This window comes from Aquarana catesbeiana, linkage group LG08 (assembly GCF_042186555.1).
Source record: "Aquarana catesbeiana isolate 2022-GZ linkage group LG08, ASM4218655v1, whole genome shotgun sequence".
In the NCBI taxonomy this organism is placed as follows: Eukaryota; Metazoa; Chordata; class Amphibia; order Anura; family Ranidae; genus Aquarana; species Aquarana catesbeiana.
This window is the reverse complement of record NC_133331.1, coordinates 85967114-85987236: the sequence shown is the minus strand read 5'-3', so window position 1 is coordinate 85987236 and position 20123 is coordinate 85967114. Positions and strand designations below refer to the sequence as shown.

Genomic DNA, 20123 nt, shown 5'->3' with positions numbered 1-20123 from the left:
TAACCCTTTAAAATGAGCACTTTTGATTTTTCATGTTTGTGTCCCATAGACTTTGTTTGCGCGTTCAAACAAATTGTTTGTCTGTTCGTATGTTCTGCTGTGAACCGAAACGGGGGTGTTCGGATCATCCCTATTTGTGAAGATAATTGATGCATACTGGTGTTATGAAACGTTATGAAATATGGGCATATAATCTTATATAAAAGCTAATGATGAACAGCCAGTCGCACTTTAAGATAAATTCTAAAATCTAATTTATTGAAAATATCATGCAGTTGTTATTTTAAGGTACAGTATATATACTTCTATATATACACATTGTCTGCAGAGGCAGCTTGAATTAGAGCTTGGGTTTCACTGGGTTTCCACCAAATACTTATTCAATTAGATATAATTCAGACAATATTTAGGATACAGTTGTTCAAGAGTGCATGGGTACAGGTACACATTTCTTGAACAATTTCTGTTATTGCCCCAGACTTAAAGTGGGTGATCAGCACCAGTTCTTAGTGCCATAAATAATGTGCAAATTGGGGTGTAATGGATTACCTACCAAACCAATAATTCACTTTAGGACTCATTTTTGCCTGTGTGTCTTCAATTTTGTTCTTTCCCTTCTGTGCCCCTATCTCTCCTTATTTCTGCTCTCAAGTTGTAACACTATTCCTCCTTCCTTGTCATTCTTCTGTTAGATGCTTTCCTCTGAGCACTGTTGTGATCTTTAAAGCAGACACACTTTTAATTTCTTGTTCTTGGTGTCCATTCATCTTTATAAACCCCTCTGCCTATCATTTTTATCCTTATTTTATGTTGCAGCCTGCTTTCTCCTACCTATAAGATAAGTGGCAGCCCACAGTATTAAAGAGTTTTTTGCTCTAGTGGTTCACACCATCCAAGGCTGCACATAGACTTTACATGGTGGTCTGAAGTACAGACGGTCCAACAATCCTTAGGGCAGTAAATCTTGTCAGCACGGCAGTAAATTTGCAATGCTGGCTCTCTGGACCTAGCAAGTTTATGTTGATGCAGAGGGAATGAAGAGGTGAGCATTGCAGGGAGATGCTGCCAGCACCACTTATTTCCAGGGAGAACAATAACAATTTGGAAAGGTTTTCTAGCCAAGCCAATCAATGTTCCTCTTGAGAATCATTGGCTTGCAGGCCTTTACCTGCCACTACCGATTTGGGATTGTTGCCTGATTCTGCCAAAAAATCAGCATCAGAAAACTCTCATCTAATGTCATGAGCTAATTAAAAGTATTCATGGTTCTTGTCCCAATCAATACTTTTTCTCTTCTTAATGTAGGCTCTGGTGACCCTTTGTTTCTCGCTTAACCCACCCTCTCCCTTCACATAATACAAATATATATTATGTTTCACCGATCTCTGAAGATTGTTTGCGTTGATAGTGGTCAGGTCAGGTGTGCATGCCCAACTGCCCTGTAAAATCTGTGGGAAGGTCAAGCTGTCATAATGTACAGTACATCCATTGAGGACGTTTTGGCATTGTCAGAATGCATGTGACAGTGATAGATCTCGCTCGCTGGCTGCACATTGTAATTACACCTTAGACCAGGGTTTCTAAGCTAAGGTTCCTCCAGCGGTTGCTAGGGATTCTTCGAGCAATAAAATATTTTTGCTTCTCAGATGAATAACTGAGACCAATGATCTTTTTGGCTATCTTCCCAATGACCATCACACTAATTTACTTAGAGCTGTAAATATAATAATTATTAGCAGGGGTTTCTTGAAGAAAAAATTGTATTTCAAATGTTCCTCCATGTTAAAAAAAGGTTGAGAAAGGCTGCCTTAGACTGTCTGAATATCCAAATCCATTCTCTGCAACACTGACAATTGCCACTCATCCTCACTGGCAAGCAGGTAAGATGGTGACCTGGTGTCTGCTAATGTAAGTTAAATTTATGTGTGGCTGTGCCCCCTCTAAAATTGCTGTATCTTATATAGAGCAAGATATTGTCTGGAGAGTGGAGTATAATCTGACAAACAGGAAGTGCAAAAGCATGACTTAAATAGGAATTTCGTGGGGGGAGCAAATAGTTCAAGTTTCACCAGAAACAAGGTTCAGGGCAAAATTGTCCAAGGCATTTTCCAGGGAGCTGTTTAGCCTCACAGGTACATAGTTACATAGTTACATAGTAGGTGAGGTTGAAAAAAGAGACAAGTCCATCAAGTCCAACCTATGTGTGATTATGTGTCAGTAATACATTGAATATCCCTGTATGTTGTGGTCATTCAGGTGATTATCTAATAGTTTGTCGATGCTCCCCACTGAGACCACCGCCTGTGGAAGGGAATTCCACATCCTTGCCACTCTTACAGTAAAGAACCCTCTACGTAGTTTAAGGTTAAACCTCTTTTCTTCTAATTTTAATGAGTGGCCACGAGGCTTGTTAAACTCTCTTCTGTGAAGAAGTTTTCTCCCTATTGTGGGGTCACCAGTACGGTATTTGTATATTGAAATCATATCCCCTCTCAAGCGTTTCTTCTCCAGAGAGAATAAGTTAAGTGCTCGCAACCTTTCCTCATAACTAAGATCCTCCAGACCCTTTATTAGCTTTGTTGCCCCTTCTTTGTACTCGCTCCATTTCCAGCAAATCCTTGCTGAGGACTGGTGCCCAGAGCTGGACAGCATACTCTAGGTGCGGCCGGACCAGAGTCTTGTAGAGTGGGAGAATTATCGTTTTAACTCTGGAGTTGATCCCCTTCTTAATGCATGCCAATATTCTGTTTGCTTTGTTAGCAGCAGCTTGGCATTGTATGCCATTGCTGAGCCTATCCTCTATTAGGACCCCCAGGTCCTTTTCCATCCTAGATTCCCCCAGAGGTTCTCCCCCCAGTGTATAGATTGCATTCATATTTTTGCCACCCAAATGCATTATTTTACATTTTCCTACATTGAACCTCATTTGCCATGTAGTTGCCCACCCCATTAATTTGTTCAGATCCTTTTTGCAAGGTTTCCACATCCTGCGGAGTAGTTTTTGCCCTGCTTAGCTTAGTATCGTCTGCAAATACAGAGATTGAACTGTTTATCCCATCCTCCAGGTCGTTTATGAACAAATTAAATAGCATTGGTCCCAGCACAGAACCCTGGGGAACCCTACTACCCACCCCTGACCATTCCCATTTATCACCACCCTCTGAACTCTCCCTTGTAGCCAGTTTTCAATCCATGTACTCACCCTATGGTCCATGCCAACGGACCTTATTTTGTATGGTAAACGTTCATAGGGAACTGTGTCAAATGCTTTTGCAAAATCCAGATACACCAAGTCTACGGGCCTTCCTTTATCTAGATGGCAACTCACCTCCTCATAGAAGGTAAGTAGATTGGTTTGGCAAGAACGATTCTTCATGAATCCATGCTGATTACTGCTAATGATACCGTTCTCATTACTAAAATCTTGTATATAGTTCCTTATCATCCCCTCCAAGAGTTTACATACTATTGATGTTAGGCTAACTGGTCTGTAATTCCCAGGGATGTATTTTGGGCCCTTTTTAAATATTGGTGCTACATTGGCTTTTTTCCAATCAGCTGGTACCATTCTAGTCAGTAGACTGTCTGTAAAAATTAGGAACAACGGTCTGGCAATCACTTGATTGAGTTCCCTAAGTACCCTCGGATGCAAGCCATCTGGCCCCGATGATTTATTAATGTTAAGTTTCTCAAGTCTAATTTTAATTCTGTCCTCTGTTAACCATGGAGGTGCTTCCTGTGTTGTGTCATGGGGATAAACACTGCAGTTTTGGTTACTGAAGCCCCCCCCCCGATTCACTCGTGAAGACTGAGGAGAAGAATAAATTCAATACCTTCGCCATCTCCCCATCCTTTGTAACCAGATGTCCTTCCTCATTCTTTATGGGGCCAATATGGTCTGTCTTCCCTTTTTTACCGTTTTTCATACTTAAAGAATTTCTTGGGGTTTTTTGCTCTCCTCCTCTATGTGTCTTTCATGTCCTATCTTAGCCATCCTAATTGCACCCTTACATTTCTTGTTGCATTCTTTATAAAGTCTGAATGCTGAGGATGATCCCTCAACCTTGTATTTTTTGAAGGCCTTCTCCTTTGCTTTTATATGCATTTTTACATTGGAGTTAAGCCATCCAGGACTTTTGTTTGCTCTTTTAAATCTATTACCCAGTGGGATACATTGGCTAATGCCCTTATTTAATATGCTCTTAAAGCAAACCCATCTCTCCTCCGTATTCTTTGTTCCTAATATTTTATCCCAATGTATGCCTTTTAGCAAGGTTTGTAGTTTAGGGAAGTTGGCTCTTTTGAAATTGTGTCTTTGTATTCCCTTTATGTTTCCTATTTGTGTGATTTATACTGAAACTAATTGACCTGTGATCGCTGTTACCTAAATTGCCCCGTATTTCCACATCCGTGATCAGGTCTGTATTGTTGGTAATCAGTAGATCCAGTAATGTTTTATTTCTAGTTGGTGCGTCTACCATCTGACCCATAAAATTGTCCTGCAAGACATTAAGGAACTGGCAAGCCTTAAAGGAATGTGCGGTTCCCTCTGCCCAGTCTATGTCTGGATAATTAAAATCCCCCATTATAATAATACTTCCCATCCTTGCTGCTAATCCAAATTGTGATAGGAGATCTGTCTCCACTTCCTCCCTCAGGTTAGGGGGCCTATAGCATACTCCCAGTATTATTTTCCCCTTAGCTTCATCCCCTTGGAGCTCTACCCGTAAGGATTCCACCTCCTCCCTAGCTCCCTCAGTGATGTCATCTCTCACATTCACTTGTACATTGTTCTTGATAAATAGGCATACCCCTCCCCCTTTTTTACCCTCTCTATCCTTGCGGTAAAGGGTATAACCTTGAATGTTTGCCAGCCAATCATGAGAGCTGTTGAACCAGGTCTCTGAAATTCCCACAAAATCTAGATCCCCCTTGTACAACAGTATCTCTAGTTCACCCATCTTGTCCGCCATGCTCCTGGCATTGGTGAACATGCCACATAGTTTAGACCGGTCGCATATTGTCCTCGTATTGGGTGTTTCGAGATTGCAACTAGGACTTGCTACTATACTTACCTTGTGTTTTTGTGCTTTGGTCAACCTACCACTAATGCCCCCAATACTAGCCTCTGGAATATCTTCCGCGCTGACTATCTCTACCTCTGGACCCTCCCCCCCATCGCCTAGTTTAAAAACCCCTCTAACTTTTTGGCCAACTTCATTCCCAGCAGATCTGCACCCTCCTCATTTAGGTGCAGTCCGTCCCTTCTATAGTACCGGTTATAGACTGAGAAGTCGGCCCAGTCCTCCAGGAACCCAAACCCCTCCTTATTACACCAGCTCTTCAGCCACTTGTTTACTTCCCTAATCTCCCTCTGCCTTTCTGGTGTGGCTCGATGTACCGGTAGTATTCCTGAGAATACTACCTTGGAGGTCCTTTTCCTCAATTTAGCTCCTAAGTCCCTAAAATCGTTCTTTAGGACACTCCATCTGCCTCTGACTTTGTCATAGGTGCCAACGTGCACCATGACATCTGAGTCTTCCCCAGCCCCTCCCAGTAATCTGTCCACAAGATCCATGATGTGCCGAACCCGAGCGCCCGGTAGACAACATACTGTTCGGCGCTTCAGGTCTTTGTTACAGATCTCTCTGTCCTTCTAAGAATTGAGTCCCCTACCACCAGAATCTGTCTTTCCTTTCCCTTCACTGCCCCCCCCCACTCTCACTGGAGGAGTTCTTCCCCCGGCAGCTAGGAGAGTCCCTCAGCTCCAGCAGTGCTGGTCCCTGACTGGTTTCAGGTGGCTCAGCAAGAAGAGATACCACCAGACACATAACAGGTTGAAAGTTCAGACCTGCCTAAAAAAAATCATGTTTCTTCATAAAGTTTGGCCAAAATGTAAAAAAAAAAAAAAAAATCCAATAAATGTATTTAACTGTGGTTATAGAATTGGGTATATTGGATTGTACAATATTTTTTATTATATTTATTTATTTTTTTTTATGGTTGAACTGGATAGACTTGTGTCTTTTTTCAACTTGACTAACTATGAAACTAGGTATATTGATTGGTTTGCATGAAAGTCATAGTGTCTACAAACTATGTTATATATACTTGAATTTTTATTATTATTATTATTATTATTATTATTATTATTATTTTTTATATAGGTAAGAACTAGTAGGACTGTGATAATGCGGCGAGCAATCTGACACTAACTGACACCGAGTAGGAACTGACTAACTGATGCCGACATCACCAGTGACACTAGTACAATGATCAGGGATACTATACGCTGTCACTGTACTAATAAAACTGGCTGGGAAGGGGTTAACATCTTGGGGTAATCAAGGGGTTAAGTTTGTGCCTAATAAGTGTAATGTTTGTATTATGTGCTGCTCTGTTTTTTACTAAGAATCTCTTTGTTCCCTCTCCCTGCTTTGCAGAGAGAGGAAACAAAGAGATTGTTCCATCCGTACAGAGCTCTGTGTTGATTATCAACACAATATTCTGGGCTGTGATTGGACACAGCCGATTAGCAGGTCCCGTGGGTGCCCTGTACTTGGAAGAGGCCAACGACGTATAGGTGCCTGTAGGAGCTGCCCATTTGCAGTACAATGCAGGCAGGTGGTCCTGAAAAGGTTAACTCTAAATATTGATGTCAGTGGACAAAATAATCCCCAACATTGGTGGCAGTGAGTGCAATAATAACCCACAATATTGTTGGCTGTGGATGTAATAATAACCCTCATCATTGGTGTCAGTGAGTACAATATTAACCCCCAGCATTGGTGTCAGCGGAAACAATGATAACTCCCAACATTGGTGTCAGTGAATGCAATAATAACCCCCCAACATTGGTGTCTGTAGACACAATAAAAGCATCACTTTCTCCCTCTCCCCAGAGTGGGGCTTTACCTGTACTTGGGCAGAGATAGCTCTACCTCAGTAAAGTCTCTTTCAGCACCCCGCTACCACTCTGCCTTCTATATGGTGCCCAATAGCCCGTCAGCCACATGCAGAAGGCTGGTGTTGGGCAATAATGCTATAGATATTCAAATATTTCCATATTCCTAACAAGCAAAAATTAGCTTTTAAACAAGTAGCAACTCCACCCTAAATTTACAGCAGAATTAACAAAGGCTTTCCAGTAATTCTTTGAGCACTGCTGGTGGGGTGGGGCAGGACAGGCTGAGCTAAGCTTCTGAGAGAACAGCTTTGATGAAATCAGTGCTTCTGCTGTGAACTTTAAAGATGAACTGCTCCAGAGTGCCAGTGACTACAGAGGTCAACAAGGGCTTGTTTTATTACTCATTAACTATTTGTTAAAATATGTAAAAACATGAATGTCCATAATCTGGCCACATCTGGTGATGTAAAGATGCTCAGTTAAAAAAATATACTTTTTGCAATACCTAATCCTAATTAAAGATTAAAAAACAATATTTTTTTTGGTATTCTCAAAATTTTCAGGATGTATTCCTTTATTTTAGCTTTGTCTTCACTTGCTGATTTTGGTGCAGTACTTGTCATTTTGGTATGTACATCAGTATTCTGTATTGTCAGCATTGCTTTTATTACCAGTATATTGAACTGCTTGTTTATCTGCACCCTGGTGCTACTGTATGTGCATTATGAGAGCTGCATCCATTTATTTATTCTAGTAAAACAAGTAGCTTTCTTTCATGATGGTGTATTCATTTATTATTTCTGAAACATTCTGATGTTTCTTTTGTTGGAATCCTAAGGGCCATATGAAAAGGAAAATGGAAATGTATGCACAATGTTTTTTTTTCAGCAGCACAGATCATTCTTTACAACTTCAACAATATCTTGGCTGACCTCAGCTTTCAGCAAAGTCATTTAACTATTGTTTGCTATTAATTAACCTGGTAATTGGGCTATAATGATATGTAAGTTCCCTCTAAAGTGTTTTCACATCATAATGCAACAGAGAGCCATTTTCGAGTCTAGTTTTGATTATGATAAAAAAGGGCAGATGTAGCCAAGCAGAGGATATCTTTTGAAAGAATTTCAGCCATATCTATAGAGCAGTATTATGAGTCTGAATATATAAGCTGCTTCTATTGATTACTCCTTCGAGACTGTCCAGCACAGTGTGAGAGCTGAAGGCTCACTCCCAAATCCGAGTACATTTATTTTAATGGTATAAGACAATTCAGGAAAACTCGGATCCTACCTGAATAGGATTCTAGATTATAAGCAGGCCATTGTCCTATAAGGTGGTAGGGCAGCCAAAATTGCACTGGACTTGAATGCCTTAGATTGAGTGACATGATTATTGGTGATAGATTGTGAAAGCTTTACTGCTTGCCATTGGTTTCAACAGGAGGAGAGCTGCTTCTTGCAACTGAAAACAGCAGCAGATGCTGATAGACTGGCAATTGCCAATTGAAAAACACGAGGGAGTGCAAAAAGTGTGCCCATAGTTGGCAACTAGAATTCTTATTTAGTTCCTAAACCTGGACTACAGAAATGTCAGGTGGAAGCTGATTGGTGCTTTAGTAAACAAGGAACTTTTCATACATCATCCTCATTGTTTTTCCCATGTTTTTTTGCCAACAGTCAGCAACCATAGCAAATAAACAGAATCAGCATGCTTTCTGCTACCATTCCTAGAATCCTTCAAAGTATGCTTAGCCAATGGGAAGCCTTCCAATCACATCATCCTGTCTTTGTGTCAACACTGCGGGTGCTGAATGAAATTCTGGATCTGCTTGGGTGGCCTAGTTTAGTGGTGACTGCCCACCTTGAGGTTAGGGACTTAAAGTGGAACTTTAGTCAGAAACTCCAGCAAGATCACATCAGGCTGGCCCCTTTTGCAGGTATAGCTATGTAAAACATTAAACAAAAGTGCCTATAATGTTTAAAATCCAGTAATACATTGTCTCACCCTGCTCTGCTCATGCTTAGTTGCTCTCTATTTTCAGGCACTGCTGAATTTGTAGAGGCCAATCTGCTGACAGCCTTAAAGAGGTGTTCTGCCTCCCCCTACGAAAAATTAAAAGTCAGCAGCTACAAATACTGTAGCTGCTGACATTTAATATATGCACACTTACATGTCCAGGGTTCCCGCGATGTCAGCACCCCAGCCAATTTTCAGGTTGGCTGTCGGGTGTGCCGCCGCCATTCATAGTAAGGAAAATTGGCAATGAAGTCTGTCGGCTTCACAACCAGGACCCTACTGCACATGCGCAAAGCGCGCTGTGCTTTCTGATTGGCCCGGCGGCGAAGGAGGATGGAGAAGGGGGAGCGAACTTCGGAAGGGCAGCACCGTCTCTGGAAGTGGGGAAGGGGACCTGTCAAAAAACAGGTACCTGTTCCCCCCTCCCCCCTAAAAGATGCCAAATGTGGCAACGGAGGGGGGAGTAGACATATAAGTGGACGTTCCACTTTTGAGTGGAACTCCGCTTTAAAGCAGAATTAAACCCTCTTCTTTACAGTCAAGGAAGCTGCTTCTGTTTGACCTGCAACTGCCATGGTGCTGTACATGTGATCAGTTATGACACCAGTAATTTTATGGGTTGACAGTTTGGTTAACCTCTTCCGACACCCGCTATAGTCAAAAGACAGCTACAGCGCAGGCTTACTTTTCTAGGAGGGCATCCATGGATGTCCTTTCGTGAGTGCGTTGCGGCATGCAGTTGGCACACTCTGTGGCCGATAAGTCCTTTGGACTCAGCTGATCACAGATTGTGATAAAGGGCCAATCACAGCAGCCCTTTACCATGTGATCAGCTGTGTCTAAACACAGCTGATCATGGATGTAAACACAAGCTGATTATCTGCTTTCCTTTCCTCACATGGACAGCGTGAAAAAATGAGAAGAGAGCCGACAACCACCCTGTATTAAAGGGACATCTTCACTGATAATCAGGGCACTGATTATCAGTTTCCTGATTATCAGTGCAGTCCCAACAGTGCTCATTAGTGCTGCCAATCAGTGCTGTCAATCAGTGCCCACCAGTGCTGCCAATCAGTGCCCATCAGTGCCGCCTATCAGTGTCGCCTATCGGTGCTGCCTATCAGTGCAACCTCAGTGCACACCAGTGCCGGTTCATCATTGCCCATCACTGCCACCTATCAGTGCCCATTAGTGCAGCCTCATTTGCGCACATCAGTAAAGAAAAAAAATTACCTGTTTGCAAAATGTTATAACTATGAAAAAAAAAATCATTTTTTTTTTGTTTACCAGAAAATAAAAACCTAAGTGGTGATACCACTAAATACCACTAAAAGAAAGCTCTATTGGTGTGAAAACAAATGATAAAAATGTTATATGGGTACAGTGCTGCATGACCACGCAATTGTTATTCAAAGTGTGACAGGGCTGTAAGCTGAAAATTGACCTGGGCAAGAAGGGGGTAAAAGTTTCCTGTAAAGTGATTAAGGGCACAAGCAAATGTGACAGTTCGCAATCCTGACATCCCAGGAATATAACTGTTTTTTGAAAGCATTAAATCATTGGGTTTAGTTCCGCTTAATGATTTACTGCTGGGACTCTGGGCTTCAGCAAAATGGCAGCCTCCAGCAAGAAGAAACAAGAGCAATGCTGGAGACAATGTGCAGCACACAGTAATTTTGGTAGTATAATTATTAATATGGAATGTATGTTCCTTGCTAAAGAACATTATTCTTTATCAAGTTGTTATGAGTAAAGTTCCGCTTTAACATCACGGCTAAAAAAGTTGAATACATATGCCTTTAAGCAATTATATTAACATAACAGCAACTGAACAATTAGAAGAAAAAGTTTAATGTAAAAAAAAGAGTGAATTCTGGATTGTAACTCGCCATACTATAAAAAAGATTGCCTCAGATAATTTGTAATTGTGAAAAATTGGCACTGCAAGCAGCTTTGAACAAAGGTCAAGAAAAAAATTAAGCAAAATGTTTTGTTTTGGCAAATATAGTCTACTTGCATTTTGAGATTCAGCCTGTGTATTTCTCTCAGCACTTTTCTTTGAGAATGAGGGACTCTTTCTCCGAAAAACAGCAGACTTGCCTGTTGGTGAAGGCAGTTGTCTATCCCCTGACCCCAAAATACTTGTAAATGGGTTCATTGGACTTATTCACTAAACCTCCACTATAATAGTTAAAATTAGAAATACCAACATTACTAAATTACTTTATTAGAAATAAAAACAAATCCTTTTCAATAATTTTTTTAAGAAGATACTAACACAGGAGGTCTGTGTGGTTTAGTTACCCTGATAATATTTCTGGACTCATCCTTGCGTATTCCTTATCTCTATCTATTGTCTTTACCACACAGGAACAAGAGAGAAGGAAAGCGGGAAGGAGTAAATGATGTAATAAATATATATTTGATAGGCTTCCCCTAGTGATCCCTTACTGTCAAGTGGGAATTTTGTGTGTGTATGTGTGTTCTGTATTAATGAGGAAGGAACATAAATAAAAAAAAAAAAATCTAAATCCTAAAACCAAATTTTAATCCCATTTAGCAATCATGGATAAATACACTTCAGTGTCTGAAAAATTTAGATATACAGCCCCAAGGTGGTTCTGCACTCAAAAATGGCAATATCTCATAAATGTTCTCAGTCTATACAAATGACAGTTGCCAAAAGTGAAAAAAGCAAATACATTTTTAGATTTAGAATAATGAAAGTCCATCACATAAATGTGTATTAAAAGCTCCACCATTAGTGTCCACAGATCATCCACAAGATGTCTTCCGCTGTGCAGTGCTTGTGATTTCCACTTTCAAAGTGCAATTTATCTCACTCACCAGAAATCAATGCCTCACGTTAAAGATAACTGGCACAAAGCACTTTGGTAATATGGTTAGCTCCCAACATTCCATTGATTTTGCTGCTCAGAGTAGTAATACCTCTTTAAAACCCCTTCCCGCCGACCGAACGCATATATGCGTCCTCGGCTTTCCGGGGTTATACCGGGATGATGCCCGCAGCTGCAGGCATCATCCCGGTACCGTTGTTTTCAGCGGGCGATAGGCTACCCGAATATAACAACCGATGCGGCTAAAAGCCGCTCGGTTGTTATACCGGAGGAGCGGGAGGGGACATCCCCCCCCTCCCGCCGCTGTTACCGGGCCTCCCGTGCGATCGGGAGGCCCGGTGTCCGGTCCGCTGCCTTCGGCGGCTGGGGGCGGACTGGAACGAAGCTGCGAGCGGCTTCGTTCCAGCCTTCTTCTTGTAAATGCGGAAGCGACGTCATGACGTCACTTCCCGTTTACTCGGCTGCCAATGGCGCCGAATTTAAAAAAGTACACAGTATTCAGAATCGCCGTTTCGTTTTTTTTAGACCCCCCATCCCTCCATAAAGAGTACCTGTCACCACATATTACTGTCACAAGGGATGTTTACATTGCTTGTGACAGCAATAAAAGTAAAAAAAAAAAAAAAAAAATTTAAACACAATTTATAAAGTACAAAAATAAATAAATTAAATAAAAAAAAAAAAAAAAAATTTTTTAAAGTGCCCCTGTCCCCGCGAGCTCGCGCAGCGAAGAAAACGCATACGGAAGTCGCGCCCGCATATGTAAACGGTGTTCAAACCACACATGTGAGGTATCGCCGCGATCGTCAGAGCGAGAGCAATAATTCTAGCCCTAGACCTCCTCTGTAGCTCAAACCTGGTAACCGTAAAAATTTTTTAAAGCGTCGCCTATGGAAATTCAAAGGTACCGTAGTTCGTCGCCATTCCACGAGTGCGTGCAATTATAAAGGGTGACATGTTTGGTATCTATTTACTCGGCGTAACATCATCTTTCACATTATACAAAAAAATTGGGGTAACTTTACTGTTTGGATTTTTTAAAATTCATGAAAGTGTCACTTTTCCAAAAATTTGCGTTTAAAACACCGCTGCACAAATACCGTGTGATAAAAAATATTGCAACAATCGTCATTTTATTCTCTAGATTCTTTGCTAAAAAAATATATATAATGTTTGGGGGTTCTAAGTAATTTTCTAGCAAAAAATATGGATTTTAACTTGTAAACACCAAATTTCAAAAATAGGCTTAGTCATGAAAGGGTTAAACACTACCCTTCTGGCAACCGTCCATAAGAAATCAAGCTGGAAAAGAGTTGCAGACACTGATCATAAAAAAGCACACTCAGTGCTATGATACAGGCATAGATACATCAAATGGAACCATCTTCTCACCACTCAGACTCTGCTGACAATAAACTGTCATTGGTGTGGCTCAGCTCCCTATATGCTCTGGGCTTCCTCAGTAGCACTCTAATGGTGGAACTTTTAATACACATTTATGTGATGTACTTCCTTTATTTGGGACTAATTTAAACTTCTAATCCAAACTAATAAAACGTCAATAACTAAAGTTGTTTGCTTTATTTCACTTTTGGCAACTGTCATTTGTATAGATTGAATACATTTATCAGATATTGCAATTTTTGAGTGTAGCGCCACCTTGGGTCTGTATATCTAAGTTTTTCAGACACTGTTTAAAGTTTATTTTTAAAGGGGCAGCAACACTATTATTGGGGTTTATATTTAAACTTTTTATTTTTAGAATAGTTTGAAGTTTTTTTTATACGTCAATAATTTATTTTTTGGCTTCTTGGGCATGGTGTGATTGGGTATTATAATCACGGATAAGTATGTCCACATTTCACAAGCTTATTTAAAATGTGTTAACTGCCCTTATACAAGCCAAACCTAATTTTTCCTCCAGAGGCCTTGATATATTTGATATTATGAGCAGAAATGGTTTTCCATTAATTGTCCTTAAAAGAATACTGGCAACTGGCACTATTTAGCCTCCTTTGGCCGTATACAGCAGCTAATCCAAAAGATTGGGCTCCAACCCAAACCTATTCACAATGTGAATTATTGAAGTTTCTATGAAGTTATGGGAATTCTAAAATTATATTAACAGATCTAATTGGCATCTTTTTCTTAAACTTGTTCTTTAAGTGTAGATTTATTCTTCAATATGTTTAGCATCATGTCTCATTGTATACATTTTTCTTAATACAATCATTTTGTGAATGCGTTGCAAAGTTTCATACCTGGAGATCCAGACAACAATCTCTGTTGCAGTCTGATAACAAAAAGTCATTGCCTTGCAATTAGCAGCAGTGTTGCCAGCCTGTCATGTGCTCTTTCAATAGGCCACCGGGCTGACTATCAGATAGACAGCCCAATGGCCAACTAAAAGAGCTTGCACAACAAGCTGACAATGCCGCTGCTAATTGCAAGGTTATGACTTTATTTAGTGCTGTTAGACTGTAACTGAAATTACCATCTGGATCTCCAGGTATGAAATTTTGCAACAAATTCACAAAACAATTATTATATTAAGAAAGGTTTAAACAATAAAACATGATGCTAAAGATACTGAAGAACTGATTTACACTTAAAGAACAACTTTAAGAAAAAGAAACAATGTGGGGAAGTGGCTTAGCGTTGTCATAAAAGGCAAAAAAACCTGGCGCACAACAGGTGTGTAATTATACATAATAATTATAAATAGTGTGAAAATAGGGATCATTTGATTTTAAAAGCTAAACTATAATGCTGTGTTGTTCATTTGTTTGAAAGAATTCAATTTTGTCAGATAATTTTGTTTGTCTTGCAGCCCTGAAATAAGTGGTGTGCGGTAACAGATGTCCATGTAGCTTCCCTAAATAAAGTAATTTTAGAGTGTTGATTTCTTAAACACTTTGGCAATTGACCAGCTCCTCAATGTGTTTTTGACAGGTTTCCCTTAATATCGCACTGGAGGCTGTCCTAATCAAGCCGGCAACCTTTATTGGCATGACTTGCGTTGCCTACCAGCAAACATCTGCACATTCGGAGAGATCGTTGATCCGCAGTAATAAGGATGAAGATACAGAAAATATTCACAATTTAATTTTAAAGTGCACCTCTGGCAGTCTGACCAGCTCGCTGCTGAACTTCTCCACAAAAGTAAGTGTACATCAAATGCTAATTATGCTAAAGCTCTTTGTTGTGTAAATAACATTACATCGTTTTTAAAGCCTGTTCTCTAAACCTGATATTTCAGTTTGGCAAAGATGCCAGCAGTTTAAGCTACCCATCGTTTTGTGGACTCAGGTTGGAAACTTTCTACTCCACACTTCATTTTTTTAAATGTATTTTTACTACAAAGAATGTGTCACCTTCTATTGAGGTGATGGGGTGTGGCAAATCTGAGCTCCACGTTTTTATACCTTTGAGACGCATTTGACATTCTAATGGAGGACAGTGAAATTACTCTTCTTTGTAACTAGTGTTTATAACCTATGTTTCTCGATTATGCTAACAAAGTATACAAACAGCTGGCACTTGAGTTACAGTGCTGATGAAGGATCACTGAGCGGCTTTGTTGCTAATATAAAGTATTCGTGAGGATATTTTTACAAGGAATGACGATTTCAGAATTATAGAAATTGATCAATTAGATGCACAGTAACCTTTTTGATTGGCAATTTACATTATGCTAATCAGGACAAAGTGGGGTACATATTCAAAATCACTGTTGGTGGCTTTGTTCCCACTCTGGAATCAAAACATGGACCCTAGTGCAGCACCACCAAGCCAAAGTATTGCTCCATTTACCAAATTGTATTGGACTATTAGGGTAGAAACAATTTTTTTCTTGTTGTATCATGTATGAAATTAATCCAATGTAGTTTGCCTGGTGTGTAAGACAATCAACGTTCCATTTTGCTGGACATATTTTAGTATCTGTAGAACCAAAACAGATAACACTAGTATAACAGGCAATTCTACAAAGTAGAGGGTGGCCTGATGTATAGATATACTATTTAAACTAGCCTTATGTGGGAAATACTAATCAACATACAACCAGCAGGGATGCGCTGAACCCATGCATCAAACCCACTGTAGCCTAAAATATAACTTTTAATTATCTATATATAAAATACATACAATAATGTCAAAACGAGAGAAATCAAAAAGAATTGCCAGGCACCTGGCAATTCTTTTTGACTTTTCTTTACCCTTTATAGTATGTGTTTTATACACAGTGCCTTGAATAAGTATTCATACCCCTTTACATTTTCCACATTTTGTTGCGTTACAACCAAAAACGTAAAATTATTTTATTGGGATTTTATGTGATAGACCAACACAAAGTGGCACATAAATGTGAAGTGGAAGAAAATTGATAAATGGGTTTCATGGTTTTCATGTGTGAAAAGTGTGGAGTGCATTTGTATTCAGCCCCACTGAGTCAATACTTTGTAGAACCACCTTTTGCTGCAATTACAGCTGCAAGTCTTCTTGGGTATGTCTCTACCAGCTTTGCACATCTAGAAAGTGACATTTTTCCCCATTCTTCTTTGCAAAATAGCTCAAGCTCTGTCAGATTGGATGGAGAGTCTGTGAATAGCAATTTTCAAGTCTTGCCAAAGATTCTCAATTGGATTTGGGTCTGGACTTTGACTGGGCCATTCTAACACATGAATATGCTTTGATCTAAACCATTCCATTGTAGCTCTAGCTGTATGTTTAAGGTCATTGTCTTGCTGGAAGGTGAACCTCCACCCAAGTCTCAAGTCTTTTGCAGGCTCTAACAGGTTTTCTTCTAAGATTGCCCTGTATTTGGCTCCATCCATCTTCCCATCAACTCTGACCAGCTTCCTTTTCCCTGCTGAAGAAAAGAACCCCCTGAACATGATGCTGCCACCACCATGTTTCACTGTGGGGATGGTGTGGTCAGGGTAATGTGCAGTGTTAGTTTTCCGCCACGCATAGCGTTTTGCTTTTAGGCCAATAAGTTCAATTTTGGTCTCATCTGACCAGAGCACCTTCTTTCACATGTTTGCTGTGTCCCCCACATGGCTTCTTGCAGACTGCAAATGGGACTTCTTATGGCTTTCTTTCAACAATGGCTTTCTTCTTGCCAATCTTCCATAAAGGCCAGATTTGTGGAGTGCACAACTAATAATTGACCTAATTGGATTAATAATTGATCTTTGCAGCTCCTCCAGAGTTACCATGGACCTCTTGGCTGCTTCTCTGACTAATGCTCTCCTTGCCCAGCCTGTCAGTTTAGGTGGAGGGCCATGTCTTGGTAGGTTTGCAGTCGTGCCATACTCCTTCAATTTTCGCATAATGGATTGAACAGTGCTCCATGAGATGTTCAAAGCTTGGGATATTTTTTTTATAACCTAACCCTGCTTTAAACTTCTCCACAACTTTATCCCTAACCTGTTTGGTTTGTTTCTTGGCCATTATTATGCTGTTTAACTAAGGTTCTCTAACAAACCTCTGGATGGCTTCACAGAACAGCTGTATTTATACTGAGATTAAATTACACACAGGTGGACTCTATTTACTAATTAGGTGACTTCTGAAGGCAATTGGTTACAGTAGATTTTAGTTAGTGGTATCAGAGTAAAGGGGGCTGAATACAACACTTTTCAGATATTTATTTGTAAAAAATTTGAAAACCATTTATCATTTTCCTTCCACTTCACAATTATGTGCCACTTTGCCGTGGTTTATCACATAAAATCCCAATAAAATACATTTAGGTTTTTGGTTGTAACATGACAAAATGTGGAAAATTTCAAGGGATATGATTATTAAAAGTATGACAGATAACACTGAAGCTATTTCATGGCAGGATGACATTGTTTTGTTATATCAAAGAGAATCTAAATGATGACTGTATTAAGGCAAAGACTATACTGATATCAGTATCACTTATATAATTATTTTCATATGGATCTAAAAAGGAGTTACGCACAACTCCTAATGTATCATGGCTGTGAAGGAGGGTCTTTTCTAGTGTGAGAGTAATCATGTTCTCTGATTTGGAAATATCATTCAAGGGGTGTGTATAAAAATGTAATTTATGTACAGTAGGCTGCTGACGGTTGACCGGGAGATGCATGTACAGTATTCTGTAATCAGAAGAACGTCATAAAAGCTAGTTGGCAATGTATAAGCCAGACATGGAGGATCACCCCTAAGCAGCACTGTAGGAGCAACCAAGGAGTATAAGGGTAGTTGTGCTGTAGTGCTCTGGATCAGTAATCCTTCAGGTGGCTTGACACCTCTTGTTGTACCTAACCCTAACCTCAAGCACAATTACTGAAAAGTAAATTATGGAATAGTACACGTTGCTGTCATTTATTTGCTATATAGTTAAACATTGCCATTTATCTTGGGGCAAAAACATAATGGTCATTCTTCTTCTGTACATTCAGTTAAGTGTACCAGCACAAGAGCAACAAGAGCTGATAAACTATTTGCAAACCATGTGCAGCAAATTAAACATTTCTACTCTTGCCTGTGACTTACAAAGTGGTTGTATTCTTGACAGTGTTTATTTGCAATAAAGCTACCTGGACATCATCCTTGAGTCTGGTTCCTTGAGAAAAGGACTTACTGATAATTGCATACTAACTCGGCTAAGCTGAATAAGGATTGTCTACTGAGGGGAGCTGCCTATTACATAATTGTTTTCCAGAATTGCTAGTGCAATGCCTGGCCCAGCTATGTTGTTGTTTTTCAGTTTTATTTGAATTATGGGTTTTGAAGAGTAAGGAAGGGTTATAACCTCCGTATGTTTGCTTTTTTTTTTTTGTTTTTTTTTGCCATCTGTGTCCCATTGGGGAGCTTTCCCATAGCCAAAACAGGAAGTTCCTCCAAAGTCATTGTGTCACCAGAACTAAGGTCCCATTAAAAGATTTCCACTCTGTTTTCTTTTATTTTCACTTTCAATGAGAACGGTAAACAGCACAAATAGAGAGTGTAAACCTTTCTAACAGGGGGCACAGACAGCAATAAAAACTTTCAGGTGTTCTAATCCCTCCCAACGTTATTCAAAACCTTAAAAAAAATTGCCTTTAGTTACACTTTAAGGCTTATAAACTATTGTTTTGTGTTGGTTTTTGGTTACTATTTATCTACCGTATATACTTGAGTATAGGTCGATCCGAGTATAAGTCGAGGCCCTAATTTACCACAAAAAACTGGGAAAAACTTATTGACCCGAGTATAAGACAAGGGTGAGAAATGCAGCAGCTACTGTAAGTGGAAAAGAGGGTCAACAGTTCCCATCTGCAGCTGCATGCCTCCCTGTGTCCTGTGCATGTGTCCCTGTGTCCTGTGTAGCCTACCTGTGTCCTGTGCATGTGTCCTGTGCAGCCTTCCTGTGCAGTCTACCTGTGTCCTGTGCAGCCTACCTGTGTCTTGTGCATGTGTCCTGTGCAGCCTACCTGTGTCCTGTGCATGTGTCCCTGTGTATGTGTGCATGTGTCCCTGTGTATGTGTGTATGTGTCCTGTGCAGCCTACCTGTGTCCTGTGCATGCCTCCGTGTGGCGATCTCCATCCTCCGTGTGCCACTCTGCACCGATCAGCCCCTGATAATACCATTCGGCGGCCATTCTACTGTTCAAAAGCCGCGCCTCCTCCTGGTCTGTGATAGGCAGAACACTCCATTTCCCAGCAGTCAGCGGTCAGCCTATCACGGACATTCTCTCATCCTCATACCACGGACGAGGATGAGAGAATGTCTGTGATAGGCTGTACACTGACTGCTGGGAAATGGAGTTTTCTGCCTATCACAGACGAGGAGGAGGCACGGCTTTTGAACAGTGGACTGGCCGCCAAATGGTAATATCACAGGCTGGCCACCGTTTGCCTGCCTGACACGCTGATCATGTAGGCAGATGGCGGTGACTCGAGTATAAGTCGAGGGGGACACTTTCAGCCCCAAAAAAAGGGCTGAAAATCTCGACTTATACTCGAGTATATACGGTATATATAATTTAGTTTTTTAAATTAACATCTAATCCATGACAGAGGATCCCCAGAGAACTGTGGGATACCTAATGAAATAGCACACCAGATGCTGCTGCTTTGAGGCTCTGGTTTGTCATCCACTTGTTTTGTGTAAATTTCAGTGTGAATTTATTGTTTCATGTAAACAATAGCAATTTTCATCAAAGTGAGAGAATGGAACACCTAAAGGGAGCCTAAAGCTACATCTGCTTACTCAAAAGAACACTGGGAGAATATTAATATGCATTTTTTCATATTCACCTGACTAAAAAGGTATTTTAAAAAATGTTTGGTTTGTATTTGTAACCATAATTTAGGAATCGTACAA

General features: G+C 40.3%; 1 protein-coding gene across 4 annotated transcripts in view; it reads left to right on the top strand.

The window, feature by feature from the left end:
* ADGRA1 (adhesion G protein-coupled receptor A1) overlaps positions 1-20123 on the top strand; it is a 1332527-nt gene that overhangs the window by 424501 nt on the left and 887903 nt on the right. For all 4 annotated transcript variants that reach the window (XM_073596079.1, XM_073596078.1, XM_073596080.1 and 1 more), the window contains one exon: positions 14734-14943. In XM_073596079.1, coding sequence (XP_073452180.1) covers positions 14734-14943 — 210 coding nt within the window. The remainder of the gene's footprint in view (positions 1-14733; positions 14944-20123) is intronic.